The 20,833-nt window shown below is 41.2% G+C and overlaps 1 protein-coding gene across 2 annotated transcripts in view; it reads right to left on the bottom strand.

Moving 5' to 3' along the window:
- Nucleotides 1–1,893: 1,893 nt before the first annotated feature.
- Nucleotides 1,894–20,833, bottom strand: part of CNMD (chondromodulin) — a 32,977-nt gene continuing 14,037 nt past the window's right edge. The window contains exons 5-7 of one of the 2 annotated variants that reach the window (XM_027064954.2): nt 16,880–17,033; nt 6,198–6,364; nt 1,894–2,446 (exon numbers count right to left, since the gene is read on the bottom strand). In XM_027064954.2, the coding sequence (XP_026920755.1) occupies nt 2,234–2,446; nt 6,198–6,364; nt 16,880–17,033 (534 nt within the window). In that variant the 3' untranslated portion in view covers nt 1,894–2,233. Of the gene's footprint in view, nt 2,450–6,197; nt 6,365–16,879; nt 17,034–20,833 lie in introns of both variants that reach the window. The other variant, XM_027064953.2, reaches the window with a different exon arrangement.

The raw sequence follows: 20,833 nt of genomic DNA on the forward strand, positions 1-20,833 counted from the left end.
GAGACAGCCTGCCTTCCCTGTGACATGCCTTTCTCCTCACAGAGTTTGTCACTTGCTCAGTTCTCTCAAGGAAAGGTACCAAGGTTGATCTATCTAAAAATGGAAACTTAACCAGCTCCCTTCTTGCCCGCAGCCTTTCATTGGTTTCCTATTCCTTATCCACCCAATAAATTCCAAGGTAACATGTAATATAAGCAGTCTTCTGTCTACACATCCATCTTAATATGTTCTGCGTCAACCCAAATGCTCAATTCTTCTGATTGTCTCATGCATCGTCACACCTCTGACTTTACTGAACTCCTCCCTCTGCCCAGAAGAATGCCCTTCCTCTGTCTTCTTTACCTTGCTAATTCCTGCTCATCCTTGAAGACCTCACAAAGGTATTTTCTTCCTCCGAGAAGCCCAGTTCTCCCAATCTTTGTCAAGGCCTTTCGTGTATGGAGTCCTGATTATCTGTCTCTCATAAGACCACAAGCTCTTCCGGGCTGGGATCACAGAGTCTTTTTGTTTTTTTGATTTTGTTTTCCTTTTTTAATTTAGTTGTAGAACCAAGTACAGGTTGCTGGACAGTGAGGTTGGAGATGGTAGGCAGAACCATTGACACATATTTACTTAGTTAATAGGGTAACAACCACTTGAAAGACTGAACATGTAAAATTCCTATCTGTGCCAGAAGTAGCTGCTGCCTGAGAACTGTTTGACCATTACCTACAGTTGAGTGTGTGTCTTTACTTCATATCTTTCTCCTGCAGAGACCTAACTTGCTGTATATTCCATTAGATGCAGGTATATGAGCATTCATCTGATAACTAGGTTTAAGAGACTGTAAACCTTTACCAACTTAAACTGGCAAACATCAGATGTACAGTAATAAGGTTTATTTAGAATATGGGACTGTGGTGAGATCATGGTATGAGGATGTTTTTGTCATCTCTGAATCCTTATATTGTTTTGGAAAACTTTTATTTTCCTTAAGAAAGCTCTCTATTTTTCAAACTGGGATTCAGAACTCAAATGTCAAAAATATGAGATACCTGTTCATTTTTCTGATCTAGTATTTCAGTTTGTAAAGACAGTCCTTGATCCTGAGAGACTTTATGTCATTTTAAATAAATAAGCCATTCCTCTCAGCCAGATCTGCCAAGCAGTACTGTGAGTCCTATTACTATGAGAGTAGCTTATTGGTAATTGGACTACATCAACAGCCTGATTTGTACTACAAAGGTAGAAATCACTCTGCTGCTTCATGCGCAGTGACCACTTACTGAAAACAGATTGAAAAGGGTATGAAGACCTGCTTTTCAGAATGTCAGTGAAAGTCCTTCCCCACAAGTCTGATTTATCTTTGACTTCATTTTCCTTCTTTATCCTAATGCTCTTTCGTATGAGGTGACTCCTAACATAGGGCACCCACCTATTAATTAATAGCAGCACAAACTATAAATAACACATTTTCTGTGAGCTGCCACTTTGAACTTTATAATGTTTGCTCTCAAGTAAATTACATTATAAGTCCTGTCTTACTTTTTTGTTTGTGTTTTTATGTGGGAACTTTGGGGCACAGTTGCAAGACTGGGAAGAACAGTAAACGTTAAGAACAGTGGAGGAAGGGCACCTGGGTGGCTCGATCGGATGAGTGTCTGACTCCTGATTTTGGCTCAGGTGATGATCCCATGATCAGGGTCATGGGGTCAAGGCCCGTGTGGGGCTCCATGCTGAGTGTGGAGCCTCCTTGAGATTCATTCTCACTCTTGCTCTCTCCCCACTGCCTGCTCACACTTGCTCGCTCTCTATCTAAATAATAAATTTAAAAAAACAAGGGAGAAATTCTGCATAAATAACAACCAAAACTTAATTATTTTAGCAACTTGATTAAAAGGAACAAGTGTACAGTTGAGATCTTTGACATTGTAAATGATTTTTCATGTTTATTTCAAAGTAGCTTGGGAAGTTAGTCTTATAAGCAGACTTTATAGGGAATGCAAAGCAAATAAAAAACAAGTAATAAAAGAATTGTTACGGCATTTTTTACTTTACCCTTTCAGTACATTTGCACATTCTGGATAAAGTTTTTCTATGAAGCAATTGAGAGATTCTGTTAAAAGTGTCTTGAATAACATCATTCAAATTGAATATAAAATACTTTTTGGTCCCTTCAGCATCAAGATGCCTCACACTCTGGTGGTCTCTTGAGTTAGTTCTCATGTTTCAGCACCTGCTGTATGGAGTGATTTCACACCATGCCCAGGATGCGGGCCACCCACCAGCTGCATGGCATGACAACTCGGCAGGCGGAGCGGCAACCTTGATAGTTGTAGGGCCACGGATAGTAGCCCCCCAGGGGCTCACAGATCTTCTGGCAATGAGTGTAGCTCCGCCTACATTCTATGCAGCAGATTCCTTCGTGATCCAGTCTAGGGTCGAATGTCATGCCTTCCCCTTCCTGCTGCTGTGAAATAAAAGGTAATTGTGTTTTCTTCATAACGAGAATTCTATAGCATGCACATTATTTTAAAATAAGATCCTGAATATTTCATTGGTACAAGAAATAAGTATCACTTTCCCTAAGAAGTTTTTCAGTCTTCTAACCTGATAATTCAGAATTCCTTCTAAAAACTCAACCTCCATCTGTCACTGGCAGGAAGGTGGTTTTGATTTTTTTTTTTTAATGTCATGAAGTTTCTCCATACCTTTAATGAACCGTAACTCAGTAGTGCCTCGTTTTAAATAGACTAACAAAAAGGAAAGCATGATTCAAGAGTGGCATTTCTGCCACTGCTAATTTTAGTGGAACACTAGTGCCATTTTGTACTGATGGCCTCCACACTCTTGGAGCATCTTTTGAAACTCACTGCTAAGCCAACAGATTGCTATTCTAACTGCACTAGCTGAAAACGCTGACGTCTTTAGATTCTGCCTTCATTTCCACATAAGGGGTCTGTAACACTCAGGAAAAGGCACCATAAAATATGGAAAAATTCAAGACCTTAAACTTGACTTTCTAATTTCTATGTGCCATTATTATAATTCCATAAAATCATGGATGGAGTAAAAATCACCTGCAGAGTTCCCATTTTCACTGCTGAAGAGCTCACAGAACTAGAAGCAACTTGCCCTCTGCCAAATTTATGTATCTGGTTTTCCTGTTCATGGATTTCTAGGGGTACAGATTGTGTAATATAGTATTGAATTACATTGCCAAAAAGCCCTTAATGTATGTTCTTGATTCAGTTGAAGTCTCCACTGAACTTGGGCAGATGCAGCACCAAACATAGGTTAGGCTTGAGCTGAGTGAACCTAGCAAGCCTGTCACCTCTTCTGGTATACAAAAAAGTCTTGAATTTTTTTGGGGGGAAGGGAGGATACTTTTTACTATTTTACAGTATATCAAACATACTGGAAAGTGGAGAAAACTGTGTACCAAACATCATCTAGTTTTCATAGCTGTTAACCTTTTGTCAGATTTGCTTGGCTTTTTCTTTTCCGAAGTATTTTAAATTTGGAAGTGACCTTAGAATTGAAGGTATTATGACATTTCACCCATAAATACATTAGAATGCACCTCCAAAACAATATTTCCCTACACAGCTACACTGCCATTACCGTACCTAACAAAATTAACAATTCCTTAACACCATTTGATATACCCTATGTTCAAATTTTGTCACCAAAATATTTGTCTTACTCTCTTAAACCTTTTTTTTTTTTTTTTTTTTTTTTTAATTCTTCAGGCTCTTCTCATTTGTTTCTCTTATTTCTTGAACTGGGTTCATCAGGGACTGCAAAAAGAAAACCACCTAATTAATTGATTGTAGCTGACTCTTCCAGGGCAAGGGGAGTCAAAAGCCTGTTGGTTGTGGCATTTCCTCATCTAATAGTTGAACAAAGGTGTGTTAGGATTTAAAAGCTGGGAGGATCTCTCAAAGATACTTCCTCTCCAAGGATATTTCCTTAAACTTGTGAAGGATTGAGGTCATGGGGAGATGTTTCTGCTTAAACCTGAGCATGAGATAAAAGGAAAAAACTGATACAATTGGAGTTTTCAAGGAATTTGGATCACTCAAGTCTGGAGGCAAGGCAGACAGAGTCACATCCTGCCCTTCTGTGACGGGGCTGATGCCCTCATCGCCTGAACCAGATTTAGCTAGCCCAGCCACCTGGGGAATAAACTATATTAAATTTTCTGTTGGCCTATTCAGATTTTATTTCTTTTTTATTATTTGAGCTTCAGGGAATGAAGTACTATGGTGTCCTGAATTTTCCAATAGGCCATGGGTTATTTAAAAAATACATTTTGCTCTAAATCTAAAATTTATTAATCTAAAATGATAGACTAGAAAATAAGGACTGAATAGGCTAGATAGGAAAAATATGCAAATCAATTGCCTGTCTATGAAAAGATGCTCAACCTTACACATAATTAAAGACAGGCAAGCTAAAACAATGAGAAGATACATTTTTACAGCCAAGAGACTGGTGAAGATTTTTTTAAAGTTTGAAAATAAATTAGTCCCTCTCTTTACCACGTGAAGATATGTAGCTGGCATAATTCCTTGGGAAACAATTTGGCATCCTCCCATTAAAGTAAAATTCTCATCTCCTTTGACCCAGTCAACCCATACATCAGTATTTATGCTAAAAATACATTCCCACATGTGTACAAGAGGCATAATAAGACTAGTAATTAACGTTGAGCAAGTTCATGCCTACGGTGCTAAGCACTGTGCTAAGAACTTCACCTGCATTACCTCATTTACTCCTTCCCATAAGCCTATAGGACATGTACAAGGTTGTATACTATCAAGAGTATAAGAACAAAAGATAGGGAAATAATTTACATGTCCATCAAAGTAGAACTAGTTAAATTTCTGTGCATCTATCCATCCACACAATGGACTATGATGCAGCCATTTAAATGAATGAGGCAAGGGGTGCCTGGTTGGCTCGGCTGAATAACCCAACTCTTGATTCCAGCTCAGGTCATGATCCTGGGGTCATGGGATTGAGCCTCTCACTGGGCTCTGCATTGAGTGTGGAGCTTGCTTAAGATTCTCTCTCTCTCTCTCTCTCTCTCTCTGTCTCCCTCCCTCTTCCCCTTTCCCTGCTTGCTCTAAATTTTTTTTTTCCAAATTAAAAGAATTTGGGGCACATGGGTGGCTCAGTTGGTTAAGTGTCTGACTCTTAATTTTGGCTCAGGTCATGATCTCATGATTGGTAAGATCAAGTCCCATGTTGGGCCCCACTTGGGATCCTCTGTCTCCCTATCTCTCAGCCCCTCTCCTGCTCATTCTCTCTCTCTCAAAATAAATAAAAACTTCTAAAAAATAATAAAAAGTAATAAAATGAATGATGTAGATGTATGTAGAAGATACAGACCAGTCTCCAAAATACTGTATTGTAACTGGAAAGAAAGCAAGGTACAGAAGTATTGTATGCTCTTTTGTGTTAAAAGTGTGTGGTACACTTTCTTATACAAAGAAATTGGGCAAATAGCTATTGTTAATACATTGCTCTGGGGAAGGTGTCTGAGGTGGAAGAGAAACACATTTCATTGTATATCCTTTATACTTAAAAATATATATATATGCATGTATTTTTTCAATTAAAAAATTAGTTACAAAAATTTACTACTCTACTTTTACTCCCTTCAGAGTATAGTAATGGTAAATAATATTTTATTGAAGATTGGAAATTTTTAGGACATTAGTTTCATCCTTATAAACACCAGTTCCCAGTGTTTCAGACTAAGGTGTTTTATCTGTGTATGAGTCTGTCTCCCTTCTGGACTGAGAGCTCCCGAGGGCAGAAGTTATCTCCTGGCTGTGTGCACAGGGCCTGGAAAAGAGCAAGTTCTCAAAAATGTCTGTTGAATGGATGAATAAAGTGGATAAGAAGGGGGAAAGAGAATACTTTCTTTCTGGATGTTGTCTCTAGGGCACATTCTTAGAAACATTTTTTGAATAATCAAATTCCTGATATGAATTTGTCTTTATGGATTTGCCTGTGACTCAAAAAAAGGAGAGCACAGAAAACAACTTTGAGTAACGGTTACAAACAATCTGGATCTCACACTACAGAGACCATGCTTCAGTGTAATCTTACCCTCGTTTATTTGAAAGTTCAAGTAGACATACCGCCACTTCAATGTTATGTTCAACGGATTTGTCTGAGCATGTCACGAAAACATCAGTACGTACATGGTAAGGGTTGTCTGGATTGAAGGGTTCTGAATCCTCTTGAACACTAGGTCTGGTTTCATTATTTGGTTCTCTAGGGCCTGGGTTGCCCCGTGGTGCACTAGGTGGTCTCCTTGTGGTAGTTGTAACAATTTTTCTTACCAACTCTCTTCTTTCTCTCTGGATTTCTGCAAAAAACAAAAAACAAAACTAAGTTAATCCATTTATTTGGATAATTAAGGAAGTACTGTATCAGGGTAGAAGCATAAATGGATATCAAAAACATTGGACTGAATATGGAAATTTGTATTGATGATTTTTTAAATAATAAAGCATATTTCAGAGTCTTGGGTTAGTAAACAAACAGATAACCAGAATTTGGTTTTACAGTCCTGAGACAGGTATTCTAAGGTAGCTGACGAAAATCCATTCTCAATCCTTCTTCTTCACTTACCTCTACTATAGGCGCTGAGAAAGTAAGAGAGACCAGATGAAACATTTTGGGCCAGTGAGACGTAAGCAGAATATATTGGCACAGTTTCTGGGAAAGCTTTTGCTTTCTTGGTAAAAGAGGACTGGTACAGCTTTCTCTGTCTTGTCTTCTTTTCTTGAGCATACATATATGTGGGTTATGAGAGCCAATTTGTGACCAGAAGGGATAGGAACAAGGATGATAAACCAGTATGCGATGGGTAGCAAAATGGTAAGATAGAAAGAGCCTTGTGATGTAGCTGAGTAGCTGATAATGCCAGAAACCTCCCTCCACACTTTTGATTGTATGAAAAAGTCAACCTGTATCTATTGAAACCACTGGTGAACAGGTATTCTGTTAACTTTCAGCCCTGTGCATTTTTTGTCTTTTATTTATTTATTTTTATTTAATTTGTTTTTTAAACTTGCATCCAAGTTAGCATATAGTGCAACAGTGATTTCAGGAGTAGATTCCTTAATGCCCCTTACCCATTAACCCCCCCCCCCAACCACTCCAGTAACCCTGTTTGTTCTCCATATTTAAGAGTCTCATGTTTTGTCCCCCTCCCTGTTTTTATATTATTTTTTCTTCCCTTCATTTATGTTCATCTTTTGTATCTTAAAGTCCTCATATGAGTGAAGTCATATGGTATTTGTCTTTCTCTAATTTTGCTTAGCATAATATCCTCTAGTTCATCCACATAGCTGCAAATGGCAAGATTTCATTCTTTTTGATTGCCGAGTAATACTCCATTGTGTGTATGTATATAAACACACACATACACACACACACACACACCACATCTTTATCCATTCATCCATCAATGGACATTTGGGCTCTTTCCATACTTTGGCTATTGTTGATAGTGCTGCTATAAACATTGGGGTGCATATGCCCCTTTGAAACAGTATACCTGTATCCCTTGGATAAATACCTAGTAGTGCAATTGCTGGGTCACAGGGTAGTTCTATTTTTAATTTTTTGAGGAACCTGCATTCTGTTTTCCAGAGTAGCTGCACAGGTTTGCATTCCCACCAGCAGTGCAAAAGAGATCCACTTTCTCTGCATCCCCGCCAACATCTGTTGTTGTCTGAGTTGTTAATGTTAGCCATTCTGACAGGTATGAGGTGGCATCTCATTGTGGTTTTGATTTGTATTTCCCTGGTGATGAGTGATGGTGAGCATTTTTTAATGTGTCGGCCATCTGGATGTTTTCCTTGGAGAAGTGTCTATTCATGTTTTTGCCCATTTCTTCGCTGGATTATTTGTTTTCTGGGTGTTGAGTTTGATAAGTTCTTTATAGATTTTGGATACTAACCCTTTGTCTGATATGTCATTTGCAAATATCTTCTCCCATTCCATCAGTTGCCTTTTAGTTTTTCTGATTGTTTCCTTTGCTGTGCAGAAGCTTTTATTTTGATGAGGTCCCATAGTTCATTTTTGCCCTTGCCTCCGGAGACGTGTTGAGTAAGAAGTTGCTGCGGCCAAGGTCAAAGAGGTTTTTGCCTGCTTTCTCCTCGGGGATTTTGATGGCTTCCTGTCTTACGTTGAGGTCTTTCATCCATTTTGAGTTTATTTTTGTGTATGGTGTAAGAAAGTGGTCCAGGTTCATTTTTCTGCATGTCGCTGTCCAGTTTTCCCACACCACTTGCTGAAGAGATTGTCTTTATTCCATTGGATATTCTTTCCTGCTTTGTCAAAGATGAGTTGGCCATACGTTTGTGGGTCTATTTCTGGGTTCTCTATTCTGTTCCATTGATCTGAGTGTCTGTTTTTACACCAGTACCATACTGTCTTGATGATTACAACTTTGTAATACACCTTAAAGTCCGGGATTGTGATGCCTCCAGCTTTGGTTTTCTTTTTCAAGATCGCTTTGGCTATTCGGGGTCTTTTCTGGTTCCATACACATTTTAGGATTGTTTGTTCTAGCTCTGTGAAGAATGGTGGTGTTATTTTGATAGGGATTGCGATGAATATGTAGACTGCTTGGTTAGTATTGACATCTAAATGATATTCTTCCTATCCAGGAGCATGGAATATTTTTCCATTTGTGTGTGTGTGTGTGTGTGTGTGTGTGTGTGTGTGTGTGTGTGTTTTCTTCAGTTTTCTTTCATAAGCTTTCTATAGTTTTCTGTGTATAGATTTTTCACCTCTTTGGTTAGATTTATTCCTAGCTATTGTATGGTTTTTGGTACAATTGTAAATGGGATCGATTCCTTGATTTCCCTTTCTGTTGCTTCATTATTGGCATATGGGAATGCAACTGATTTCTGTGCATTGATTTTATATCCTGCAACTTTGCTGACATGGATCAGTTCTAGCAGTTTTTGGTGGAGTCTTTTGGGTTTTCCCTATAGAGTATCATGTCATCTGCGAAGAGTGAAAATTTGAACTCCTGGCCGATTTGGATGCCTTTTATTTCTTTGTGTTGTCTGATTCCTGAGGCTAAGACTTCCAAACTATGTTGAATAATAGTGGCGAGAGTGGACATCCCTGTCTTGTTTCTGACCTTAAGGGGAAAGCTCTCAGTTTTTCCCATTGAGGATGATATAAGCATTGGGTCTTTCATATATGGCTTTTATGATCTTGAGATATGATCCTTCTATCCCTTTCTTGAGGATTTTATCAGGAAAGGATGCTGTATTTTGTCAAATGCTTTCTCTGCATCTGTTGAGAACATCGTGTGCTTCTTGTCCTATCTTTTACTGATGTGATGAATCACATTGATTGTTTTGTGGATATTGAATCAGCCCTGCATCCCAGGTATAAATCCCACTTGGTCGTGGTGAATATTTTTTTTAATGTATTGTTAGATCTAGTTGGCTAATAATATCTTGTTGAGGATTTTTGCATCCATGTTCATCAGGAAAATTGGTTTATAGTTCTCCTTTTTAGTGGGGTCTTTGTCTGGTTTTGGAATCAAGGTAATGCTGACTTCATAGAAAGAGTTGGGAAGTTTTCTATCCATTTCTATTTTTTGAAACAGCTTCAAGAGAATAGGTGTTAACTCTTCTTTAAATGTTTGGTAGAATTCCCCTGGAAAGCCATCTGGCCCTGGACTCTTGTTTTTTGGGAGATTTTTAATTACTAATTCAATTTCTTCACTGGTTATGGGTCTGTTCAAATTTTCTATTTCTTCCTGTTTCAGCCTTGGTAGTGTATATGTTTCTAGGAATTTGTCCATTTCTTTCAGATTGCCCATTTTATTGGTGTATAATTGATTTAAATATTCTCTTATTATTGTTTGTATTTTTGCTGTGTTGGTTGTGATCTCCTCTTTCATTCTTGATTTTATTTATTTGGGTCCTTTACTTTTTGATAAAACTGGCTAGGGGTTTATCAGTTTGGTTAATTATTTCAAAGAACCAGCTTCTGGTTTCATTGATCTGTTCTGCTGGGTTTTTTTTTGGTTTCAATAGCATTGATTTCTGCTCTGATCTTTATTATTTCCTGTCTTCTGCTCGTTTGGGGTTTTATTTGCTGTTCTTTTTCCAGCTCTTTAAAGTGTAAGGTTAGGTCGTGTATCTGAGACCTTTCTTCCTTCTTTTGGAAGGCCTGGATTGCTATATACTTCCCTTCTTATGACTGCCTTTGCTGCAACCCAGAGGTTTTGGGCTGTGGTGTTACCATTTTCATTGGCTTCCATGTACTTTTTAATTTCCTTTTAACTTCTTGGTTGGCCCATTCATTATTTAGTAGGATGGTCTTTAGTCTCCAAGTATTTATTACCTTTCCAAATTTTTTCTTGTGGTTGATTTCGAGTTTCATAGCATTGTGGTCTGAAAATATGCACGGTATGAACTCGTTCTTTTTGTCCTTGTTGAGGGCTGATTTGTGTCCCAGTATGTGATCTATTCTGGAGAACTTTCCATGTGCACTGGAGAAGAATGTGTATTCTGCCGCTTTAGGATGAAATGTTCTGAATATATCTGTTAAGTCCGTCTGGTCCAGTGTGTCATTCAAAGCCATTGTTTCCTGGTTGATTTTCTCTTTAGATGATCTGTCCATGCTGTAAGTGGGGTGTTGAAGTCCCCTACTATTATGGTATTATTATCAATGAGTTTCTTTATGTTTGTGATTAATTGATTTATATGTATTTGGGTGCTGCCACATTTGGAACGTAAATGTTTGCAATTGTTAGGCCTTCTTGGTGGATAGACACCTTAATTATGATATAAAGCCCTTCTTCATCTCTTGTTACAGTCTTTATTTTAAAGTCTAGATTGTCTGATATAAGTATGGCTACTCTGGCTTTCTTTTGTCTACCATTAGCACTATAGATGGTTCTCCATCCCCTTACTTTCAATCTGAAGGTGTCTTTAGGTCTGAAGTGGGTCTCTTGTAAACAGCATATTTATGGATCATGTTTTCTTACCCATTCAGTTACCCCATGTCTTTTGATTGGAGCATTTAGTCCATTGCCATTTAGAGTGAGTACTGAGAGATATGAATTTATTGCAATTATGTTGCTTGTAAGTTGGAGGTTCTGGTGGTGTTCTCTGGTCCTTTCTAGTCTTGTTGCTTTTGGTCTTTTTTTTTCTTGTCTTTTATCCCTTCAGAGAGTCCCCCTTAAAATTTATTGGAGGGCTTGTTTAGTGGTCACGAACTCCTTTAATTGTTGTTTGGGAAACTTTTATGTCACCTATTTAGAATGACAGCCTTGCTGGATAAAGAATTCTTGGCTGAATATTTTTCTGATTCAGCACATTGAATCTATCCTGCCACCCCTTTCTGGCCTGCCAAGTTTCTGTGGATAGGCCTGCTCTGAACCTGATCTGTCTTCCCTTGTAGGTTACGTACTTTTTTTTTCTCTTGCTGCTTTCATGAGTCTTTCCTTGCCAGAATATTTTGTGAATTTGACTATGATATGCCTTGTTGATGGTCGGTTTTTGTTGAATCTAATGGGAGTCCTCTGTGCTTCCTGTATTTTGATGTCTGTGTCTTTCCCCAGGTTAGGAAAGTTTTCTGCTATGATTTGTTCACATAAACCTTCCACCCCTTTTTCTCTGTCTTCATCTTCTGGGACCCTTATGATTCTGATGCTGTTCCTTTTTAATGAGTCACTGATTTCCCTAATTCTTAAACCGTGATCTTTTGCTTTGTCTGCTCTTTTTTTCTGCTTCATTATTCTCCAGTAGTTTGTCCTCTATATCGCTGATTGGCTGCTCTGCCTCATCCATCTTTGCCACCGTGACCACCGTGGCATCCATTCGAGATTGCAGCTTAGTTATAGCATTTTTTATTTCGTCCTGACTAGCTTTTACTTCTTTTATCTCTGCAGAAAGGGATTCTAATCTATTTTCGACCCCAGAAGTATTCTTATTGTGATTCTAAATTCTGGTTCAGACATCTTGCTTGTATCTGTGTTGATTAAGTTCCTGCCTGTCGTTTCTTCCTGCTCTTTCTTTTGGGGTGAATTCCTTTGTTTCATCATTTTGAAGGAAAAAAAGGAATTAAAGTAAAAAAAAAATAAAATTAAAAAATTAAAAACAACACACATACACACAAAAGTCAAATAAATGATGCTAGATCCTAGATGTGTTTTAGTCTGGGTGTTGAAAGGAGCTTGATAGATTAGGGGGAGGAAAATATTTGAAAATTTGAAAAAATACAATGAAGTAGAATAAAATGAAATGATGGAAGTAAAATAGAATTTGAAAAGTTTACAAAAAAGTAAAAAATATAGTAGAAAAATAATTTTAATAAAAATTGAAAATGAAAATAAAATTTTTCTCTTTCTGTATTCAAGAAAAAGAAAAGAAAAAAAAGTGATAGATGGACCAGCAAACAGACTGAAATAGAATTGAAATTACATCGTTCTCCCCTAGAAGTCAAACTCTGAAGCGCTTTATAGTCTGCAAACTAAGCAGGCTGAGAAACGAGGTGTTCCTGAAGAGCGAGGTTGGCTCAGTTGGGCGGGGCTTAGTGTACTGGCTCTATTCTCCACTAGATGGCGCTCTTTAGTTTACTGGGGTGGATTGTTGCCGCCCTCGTTGGTCCGTATGCGCATGCGCGGGAAGAGTGAAAATGGCGTCACCCAGTTGCCCAGTCTCTACTATCCAAACTCCATTCTCTCCGATCAGCTGTCGCACACCTGTCCTTTGTCTCCAGCTTCTGTCCACTCCCCGCTTTTACATTGTTTGTGACCAAGCCATCAGGTTAAAGGCGGCACGTCCCTCCTACAGTGTGGCTCCCTCTCGGATGCAGCTGTGTTTCCCAACCCCTCACTTCTGAGGGACTACGACTTTGACCCGCTCAGATCCTCTGGGGGAGGGTCTCACTGAGCAATGGCCAGGTGCTGCCCGCACCCAGGAACGTTTGTGGGACCCTGCTGCTGCCGATGCCCAGAGACTGGCTGGGTGCCAGCCCACCCCAGAAAAGGTTCACGCCATCATGTAGCAGTGTTTCAGGGATATGGAAAATCCCAACATGCATCTGGCACCAGGCTTCACCCTTAACGTCCTGTTCCAGAAGCAGCGAATGTGGTTGTTCTCCGGGGTCTGCTGGGGTGGCTACAGATTCTACCAAATGTCCTCCCAGCAGGGAAACTGCCTCTGCCCGTGGCTTGAGAACCCCTGGACTTCACTCTGCTCCTGGGGATTCGCCCTTCCCACCAGAGCTTCTCCAGGTAACGAGCTGTGGAGTTTCAGACTCTGTGCTCCCCCTCTTTATAGAGTCTTAATGGAATTTAAACCCTCGCCTTTCTCCTTTCTGCTTGTTTTGTTCAGTCCCTGCAGCTGTTTCCACTTTTCCACTTTCTCTCCAGCTGCTTTTGGGGGGGGGGGGCGGGGGATGTACTTTTCCCATACATCCCCCCCCTCCCCCCCATCTCCATCCTCTCTCCACAAGAAAAAACAGCTCCCTGCCCTCCTCAGCTTCTCTCTCCCTCACTTTACCTTTCCGCGCCGCGTACCTGCTGAATTCTGTGGTTCAGGTTGTGCAGATTGTTGTGTGATCCTCAAATCAGGATTTGGTTGATTTGTGTTGATTTGGCTGTATTTCGTGGATGTGAGATGCAAAAAAAAAAACTTCCATGCTGTTCCACCATCGTGACTCCTTGCTGTTTGTTTGTTTTTAAGTAAGCTCCACGCCTGGCATGGGGCTGGAACTCCCCAAGCAGATATCTAGATTCACATGCTTTACCAGCTGAGCCAGCCAGGCACTCCAGCCCTCTGTGTTCTTAACAGGTTGACTATATATGTATAAAGCTTTACAATTTTTAGGAGATTTGTTGTCTTAGTTGATTCTTTTAAAAATCCTATGGGTGGGATAGAAAAGGCAGTAACTTTTATATGTGAGGGCATCGAGGCTCAGAAAGACCAAGTGACTTGGCCAAGATCACAGAATGGGTGGCAGAGACAGGAGCCAAACGTGACCTTCTCTGGCTCCCAGCCCAGTGCTCTAGTTGATCACACAGCCACACGGGTCCCATGGTTGCTGAATAACAGACATGGAAAGTAACCACCCAATGTGGGCTTTGGTGTCTCTCGGAGTCTGACTTTCTTCATCTGTAAAATGGGGATAATGTATCTAATTCACCGAATGGTGACAGAAGATAGAGTTGTGCCTAAGGGTTTTACTATAGCATTTGGCATATAATAAGCACTCAAATGTTAGGTAATGATGATTATAGCATGCTGTATTATTTCTGAGTACTTAGATGTGCTTTAGAGCCAGGGAGAACTTCCATAGACAGCTTCTGGGTTTCTGAGTTCATGGTTGGAGAGGCATCAGGGAGACCTGGATTCAAATCTCAATACCACTTATTTTAACTAACTGAATGACCTCAGGCAAGCTGTTTAATTTCTGTGAACCTTGGTTTCTTCATCTATAAAATGGGACTATTTGTAGTTACTAGGACAGTTGTTGGCAAAAAGTAACTGAGGACAAAATAGAAAGCTGTAGCACAATGGCTGGCACAAAGCCAGCGCTCAGTGACCCTCACCCTTCCCTGTGACCTTGCCCAGCCACCATTGTCTCTTGATAATACAGCTCTGTGACCTGCCAGCTTAAAGATCCAAGACAGAGGTTGCTGGAGTTGGGGAGTTTGTTTTTGTTTTTTTTCGTGTTTTTGTTTATTTTTGAGACAGAGAGCATGGGCGGGGGAGGGCAGAGAGAAAGGGAGACACAGAATCCGAAGCAGGCTCCGGGCCCTGAGCTGTCAGCACAGAGCCTGATGCAGGGCTCGAACTCACGGACTGTGAGATCATGACCTGAGCCCAAGTCAGACGCTTAACCGGCTGAGCCACCCAGGCGCCCCTGGGGAGCTTTTTTTAGAATTAGGTGGTTGGGACCGACATCCTCAGAGGGGGTTTACTTTCTTGATTTTATTGTTAAATGTGACATTTATGAAAGACTGAAAAAAAAAAAAATCCTTCATCTTTAATGTGTATAATCCGCCCCGTGGCTGTACCAACAGTTACTTAAACCTTTTCATCGCTGGGGGCATTTCCACTTTTCTGGTGTTGTGCATAACGTAATTCTGGGATGGGTCTGGTGATGATTGACTACTTAAGAGGTGGTCCTGCCTGTGGGCTGTGAGGGGCCAAGCTCCATATCAGAGGTAGGGAACACGCTCTTTCCCAAAGGGTGAAAGCGCTCAGTCAGCCAGACCAGCACCGCCTTCGCACGGCCACCCCCGCCCTCTTTGCCCTGCTCTGTTAGGTTTCCGTAACAGGGCGTGTTCGCTTGCTACAATGTAAACTTCTGCTCAGTGCATCCCAATTACCCGGCACAAGTAAATGGCATGCAATAAGCCTTCAAAAAATGTTTGTCCAACAAATGAACGAACTCACTGGGTAAGAGGCTTGTCCTCACGAACGGAAAGTGATTAGAGAGAGCTCTACATGGGAGCATCGCCTGAGGCTCCGACGCGGCAAAGTGACAGGTATTGGAGGAGTAGTTCCTGGGGGTGGGAAGCAAGAAGCCCATTCCGTGTGGATGGAGGTGAGCAATCGGAAACTAGACCTTGGCAAACGGCCACAGAATTGCGAGTTGCCAGCACCCCCTGGAGCAAGAACAGGGCGGGCAAAAGTGACCCTCCATTTGGCCGCCCCCTCTCTGGCCCCTAGGGGGTGACAGACACTGCTCATGCCTGTGGCCTCAGGATCCTTCTCAACTCTCCTTCCAGTGGCTTAACAATTGAATCCTATTTGCTTTGCCTGGGCCAGAAAGGAACCATCTTATCCAAGCTTTGGGACATAATATTTATGATTCAGAGGAATGAATTAGCCATGGCAGAACCGGAAGCCTGAACTTTCTAAACCTGGTCAGGTTTTGTGTTTTTTGTTTTTTTTTTTAATTATGGTAACATATACATCAAAATTTACCATTTTAGCCATTTTTATGATTGTACAGTTGAGTGCATTCACATTGCTGTGCAAACGTCTGTTTCCATAACTTCTTCAGTTTTGCGGAATTGTAACCACACCCTTTCAAAAATAACTGCCCATCTCCCCCTCCTAAGCCTCCCCCTCCTAGGTGGTCTTAATGCCTGTATTTTATTTCCATGCTGCTCTCTCTGTGTCCAATAAAATCTTTCAGAAAACAGTATACCTCAGCTGTGTTGAGAGAAAGGCCCTTTTCCCACACTTGAGCCAGAACTACTGAGTCAGCCTTTGGGGGGCCAGTGGGGTGACTGGTGGCAGTGACGAGTGAAGGTGCCCTAGGGACGGAGAAACTTGGCCCTCGGGGCTCACCTGCCCTTCACCCACTGATGGCTCAAAGGTATGCTCCAACCAGGGGCCCTTCATTTCTTTTCAGCGGACTTAGGAGCTGATGCTCAAGCCCTGAACTTGAAGAATCTCAGCCTATGGCCACAGCAGCTTTTGGCTGCCTCATAATTCTAGGTATGAGTATAATAAAGATTCAGCAGTCTGACAGCTTCTTAGGCCCTTGATTCTCTGCCCTCGGAATAAAAAACATGTAAAATTGGAAAGTGCAAACAATTTAGATTAAGGAGCAGAGCAGAAAGAAGGGGGAGTCTCATAAATAAAAATGGCAGATGATGCAGTAATGGTGAGTCTCCCTGATCTGCTTCCTGTTAACCCTGCCACTCAGTCCCTTCCCTAAAACATTCATGGTTGTCACCTTCCTTCTCTTTGATCTGTCTTGCCAATTACTGAGACACTGTGACTTGCATCCTGATAAGTCTTCCTTGTTACATGCTCAGGCCTGTGGAGGGGCTCAGGAAACATATCAGCAGCACTAAAAGAATTTAAAATGTTACCTTTTGGGTATGTTGGCTTAAGCCAGAAGATAGGAAGGTCACCACAGAGTTCTAAGACCTTAGAACTCAAGAAGCTGTTGTCCTTCACGGGCTGGTCGACAGCCACCCAGATAAGAGAATTTTCTTCATACTTGACTGGCATGATCTTGCCTTCCTGTAAGTTCAGTAAAAACGAAATGCATTGAGCAGAGTGGACGGTGAAACATGCGTATTAAGAGTCACGTGCTGGTAAAACATTATTTCGCCTACTAAAAACTTAATGAGAATTGTGAGTGTGTGTGAGGGGCTGTGAGCTGTGTGTGGTGTGCGTGTGGTGGGGTGTAGGCGGGGGTATGTCGTGTGTGTGGGGTGAGTGTGGAGATGTGAGTGTAGGGGGTATTGTGGGGTTTTGTGGTGTGTGTGTCGGATGTCGGTGGAGGGCAGGTAGTGTGTGTGGGATGAATGGGGTAGGGGGTATGTGTGGGGTTGTCGGGGGGTGTCAGTGGGAGGTATACAGTGTGTGTGGGGTGAGTGTGGGGTGTGTATGTGGGGGGGTTTGTATAGCGTTGTGGGGTGTGAGTGTGCGTGTGTGCATGTGTGTGTGTGTGTGTTTGTGATGCGTGTAGGGGAGTATGGGTTGGGGGTGTGTGGTGTGTGTAAGGGGGCATGTGTGGGGTGTGCTGTGTGTGTCTTATCTCTGTAGCTCTCTTCACAACATTGTCTTCGCCCTGCTTGTCGCCCTGCCTTGCATAACTGAAATGTGTGAATATTGAGTGTCCTGAGTGGAAGTGAAAATTACTTGCTACCAACTTTGAGATTTAGGTTAATCTGATGTTGCTGATCAAAGATTTTTTTGAGGAAAAGCAATTGAACGGACTCTGAAATCCTGTAAAGGGATAGAGGAGCCCTTCATTTGAAGTGAAAATCCTTTGGGGTTTTGTTCTGCAGCCTCCGAACAACAATGGAAAAAGCAAGCGATTGGTTCTTTAATGTCTTCAGTTCAAAGTATTATTTAACATAAACCATTTCTACATTTCCCAGCTATAACAAAACACATTTCAGATGTTCCTCACATCAAGCACACCACTGAGATTTCAAAGTTAAACCCTGAATTTTCTTCTACAGCGAGATACTGAGAATGGTCTGATAACCCAGGAGACAAATTTATTTTGCCAGGTTGTTCCTTTCATATATTTATTAGTTTGCAATAGGTTGGAGAAATTAAAATGTTTTCTCCATATTTTCAGCTAAAAGCAGCACTTCATTTATGCTTTCTCCCCGAGGCTTATGGTTGCATGAAAACAACTTAAAGTCATTGGAGGAAGTTAACACTCAGGTAATCCAGTTATTTACCTTAAATTAAATGGCTCTGTCCAGGAAATGAATACTCTTTGGGTATAGCAGCTTTTTAAAGTTCTACGAAACTGATGAAAATTTTATAAGAGCAAGTGGTACATAAACCTACTTCATCATAATCTAAAGCGTGTGGGGAAAGAGTGGGGCGATGGGGATAACGCATACATATGCATCTTACAAGCTAGGAATGTTAAGTCAACTTACGGCACATGGTCTCAGCTGCCCATCCAACCTTGTCTCTCCCTGCCCTTGCAACACAGTCCCGCTTCTGTGTGAGGCAGCAGTGTCCCTGCCCCAGGAGAGAGGCTGGCTGCTTGCTTTCTCAGACCCTCCAGTGGCTGGGGGTGCCCTAGACTATGCGATTCACACTGAAGTCTACTGGGGGGCTGAGAAATCTCCTGCTTTTCCTAATTAAAGGGAAGTCGTGCTTGGCACTGCTCAACCCCTTCTGACTTCGTACTCGAATGCACGGTTGATGTTTTGGAGCTGGAAGGAAAGGCCAAAAAAAATCAGCAATGCTGGCCACCGAGCCAGTGCCTGCAGCCACCTCCTTCCATATCGGCTACTGTGCAGAGAAACAAATCCTTTTTGTTTCAGTCACTCTGGGTGTAGTTTTCTGCCACTGACATTCCTAATCCACACAAACACGTTGCCTGTGTTTGACTTGTCCACCAGAGGGTCCACCAAGCACAATATAAGCAACTAAAACACAGAAAAAATAATTCAGCTTTACGGTCTAAGAAAAGAATCAGATGCAGGCAAAGCTGTAAAAGGCTAAACTGGTCATCACTGAATTATTTCTATATTCAAATAATTACTTTGAATTATTATTTGAAATAGTGAAAAATTAAAGATGGCTGAAGTATTCAAGAGCAAAAGACTTAAATTATAATCATCTGATGACATATAATACCTCCATTATCATCTACATTTTAGAATAACTAAAGTTAGGTGAAATTAATAAGAATGTAGAGCAATATAACTTCAGTTATGAAAAGGAAACCACACATCCCCGTGCATTAAAAAAATTCACCAAAACATTAACATTAGCTATCTGTGGATTATGCAATTGTGGATGATTTTCTTCTCCATTCTTTGTAATTCCCCAATTTTCTACCATGGCTACGTATTGTTTCTAAATATCAGGAAAAAAAATAACCTTGTTTTTAAAGAACCCCAGAAATGTACTGCAAACTTATGATTAGATCTCCATCAGCTATGTTAGGAGAGCTGGCTCTTCTGGAAGGCAGGAGAAAAGAACCAGCTCTATGTCCACTTAAGGAGGAAATGTAAAGGCTTGTGCATTACAGAAACTGAGTCACAGGACTATAAAAAATGGTAATGCAATAAGAAGTTCAAGGGTCAGGGTGCCTGGGTGGCTCAGTCAATTAAGCATCGGACTTCAGCTCAGGTCATGATCTGGCGGTTCATGGGTTTCCAGCCTGGCGTCGGGCTCTGTGCTGACAGCTCAAGAGCCTGGAGCCTGCTTCAGATTCTGTGTCTCCCTTGCTCTCTGCTCCTCCCGTGCTCTGTCTCTCTCAAATATAAATAAACATTTTAAAAAATTTAAGAAAATTTCAAGGGTCAGAACAAAGGAGCTCTTGGTCTCATTTTTATACTCCGTACTAGTGGGTTCACACTGAGCATGGCATTCTGTTCTGAATGGCACAGCTCCTGAGGAACAAACTGGAATATGGTCACAGCCAAACGACTAGAGCAATGAAAGTCTGGAAACCGTCTCACAGGATGAATGGGGAAACTGGGAGCAGAGTAGAAAACTGGGGACATGATAGCCAGCTTTAGAAACTCACTGGTTTGTTTTAGCTTTTGTTTTGTTTTGTTGTGAGACGCCTGCTGCTCCTATGACGGCAACCAGGCAGTTTCCAGGCACCTCTGCTTACCCTTAGTTTTCCTCTTTTGCCTTAAGGGAGCTGATGCTTGCTTTCCCTCCCTCTCGGGGACACAGGAAGGACCAAAGCTGATCATAATGGAATTAGTGATCTAGAGCAGCAGCCGTGTAGTCATTATCCGGTAGGTTCTAGGGCCACGAGGACAGGATGCAGACCCTTAGTTTGTAGATGGCAAAACCGAGGTCCAAGGAATTGAAGCCACATCCACAGCAAGTGTCAGAGCTGGGATTCGAACCCACATTTTCTAACTCTAAAGTCTATTTTCTTCCCACTATATCCTGCCACAACTCACATGGAAGGCAATAACACGTGGAACCACTTCATAAGCCCTAAAGTATCAAATAAATGTAACACATCAGATGTGTCTTTAGAACTCTGTGCAATTCTTAAAGTAAATTTTTATAAAATCAGGCTCAGAGGCAAGTTGTTAATAATAAATGGGAAAATTATACTTAAAATCCTCACAAGTCTGACATGTAGGAAAGGAATTCAATACATGTTAAGGAGCTTCACTGGGCTGAACTCAAGCCAAGGGAAAGAAACCAGGGGAGCCAGCTCAACTCAGTGTAGAGCATAACGGTTTGAACTGTCCCCCTCCCCAGGAAGTTGCCTGGCACCCAGGGAAGGGAGCACCCTGTCATTGCTTTCCAGCACAGCCATTGGAGATTTTCAGGAGGAACCCCGCACTGATTGGAAGTGAGGCTAGAAG

This window comes from Acinonyx jubatus, chromosome A1, assembly GCF_027475565.1.
Source record: "Acinonyx jubatus isolate Ajub_Pintada_27869175 chromosome A1, VMU_Ajub_asm_v1.0, whole genome shotgun sequence".
In the NCBI taxonomy this organism is placed as follows: domain Eukaryota; kingdom Metazoa; phylum Chordata; class Mammalia; order Carnivora; family Felidae; genus Acinonyx; species Acinonyx jubatus.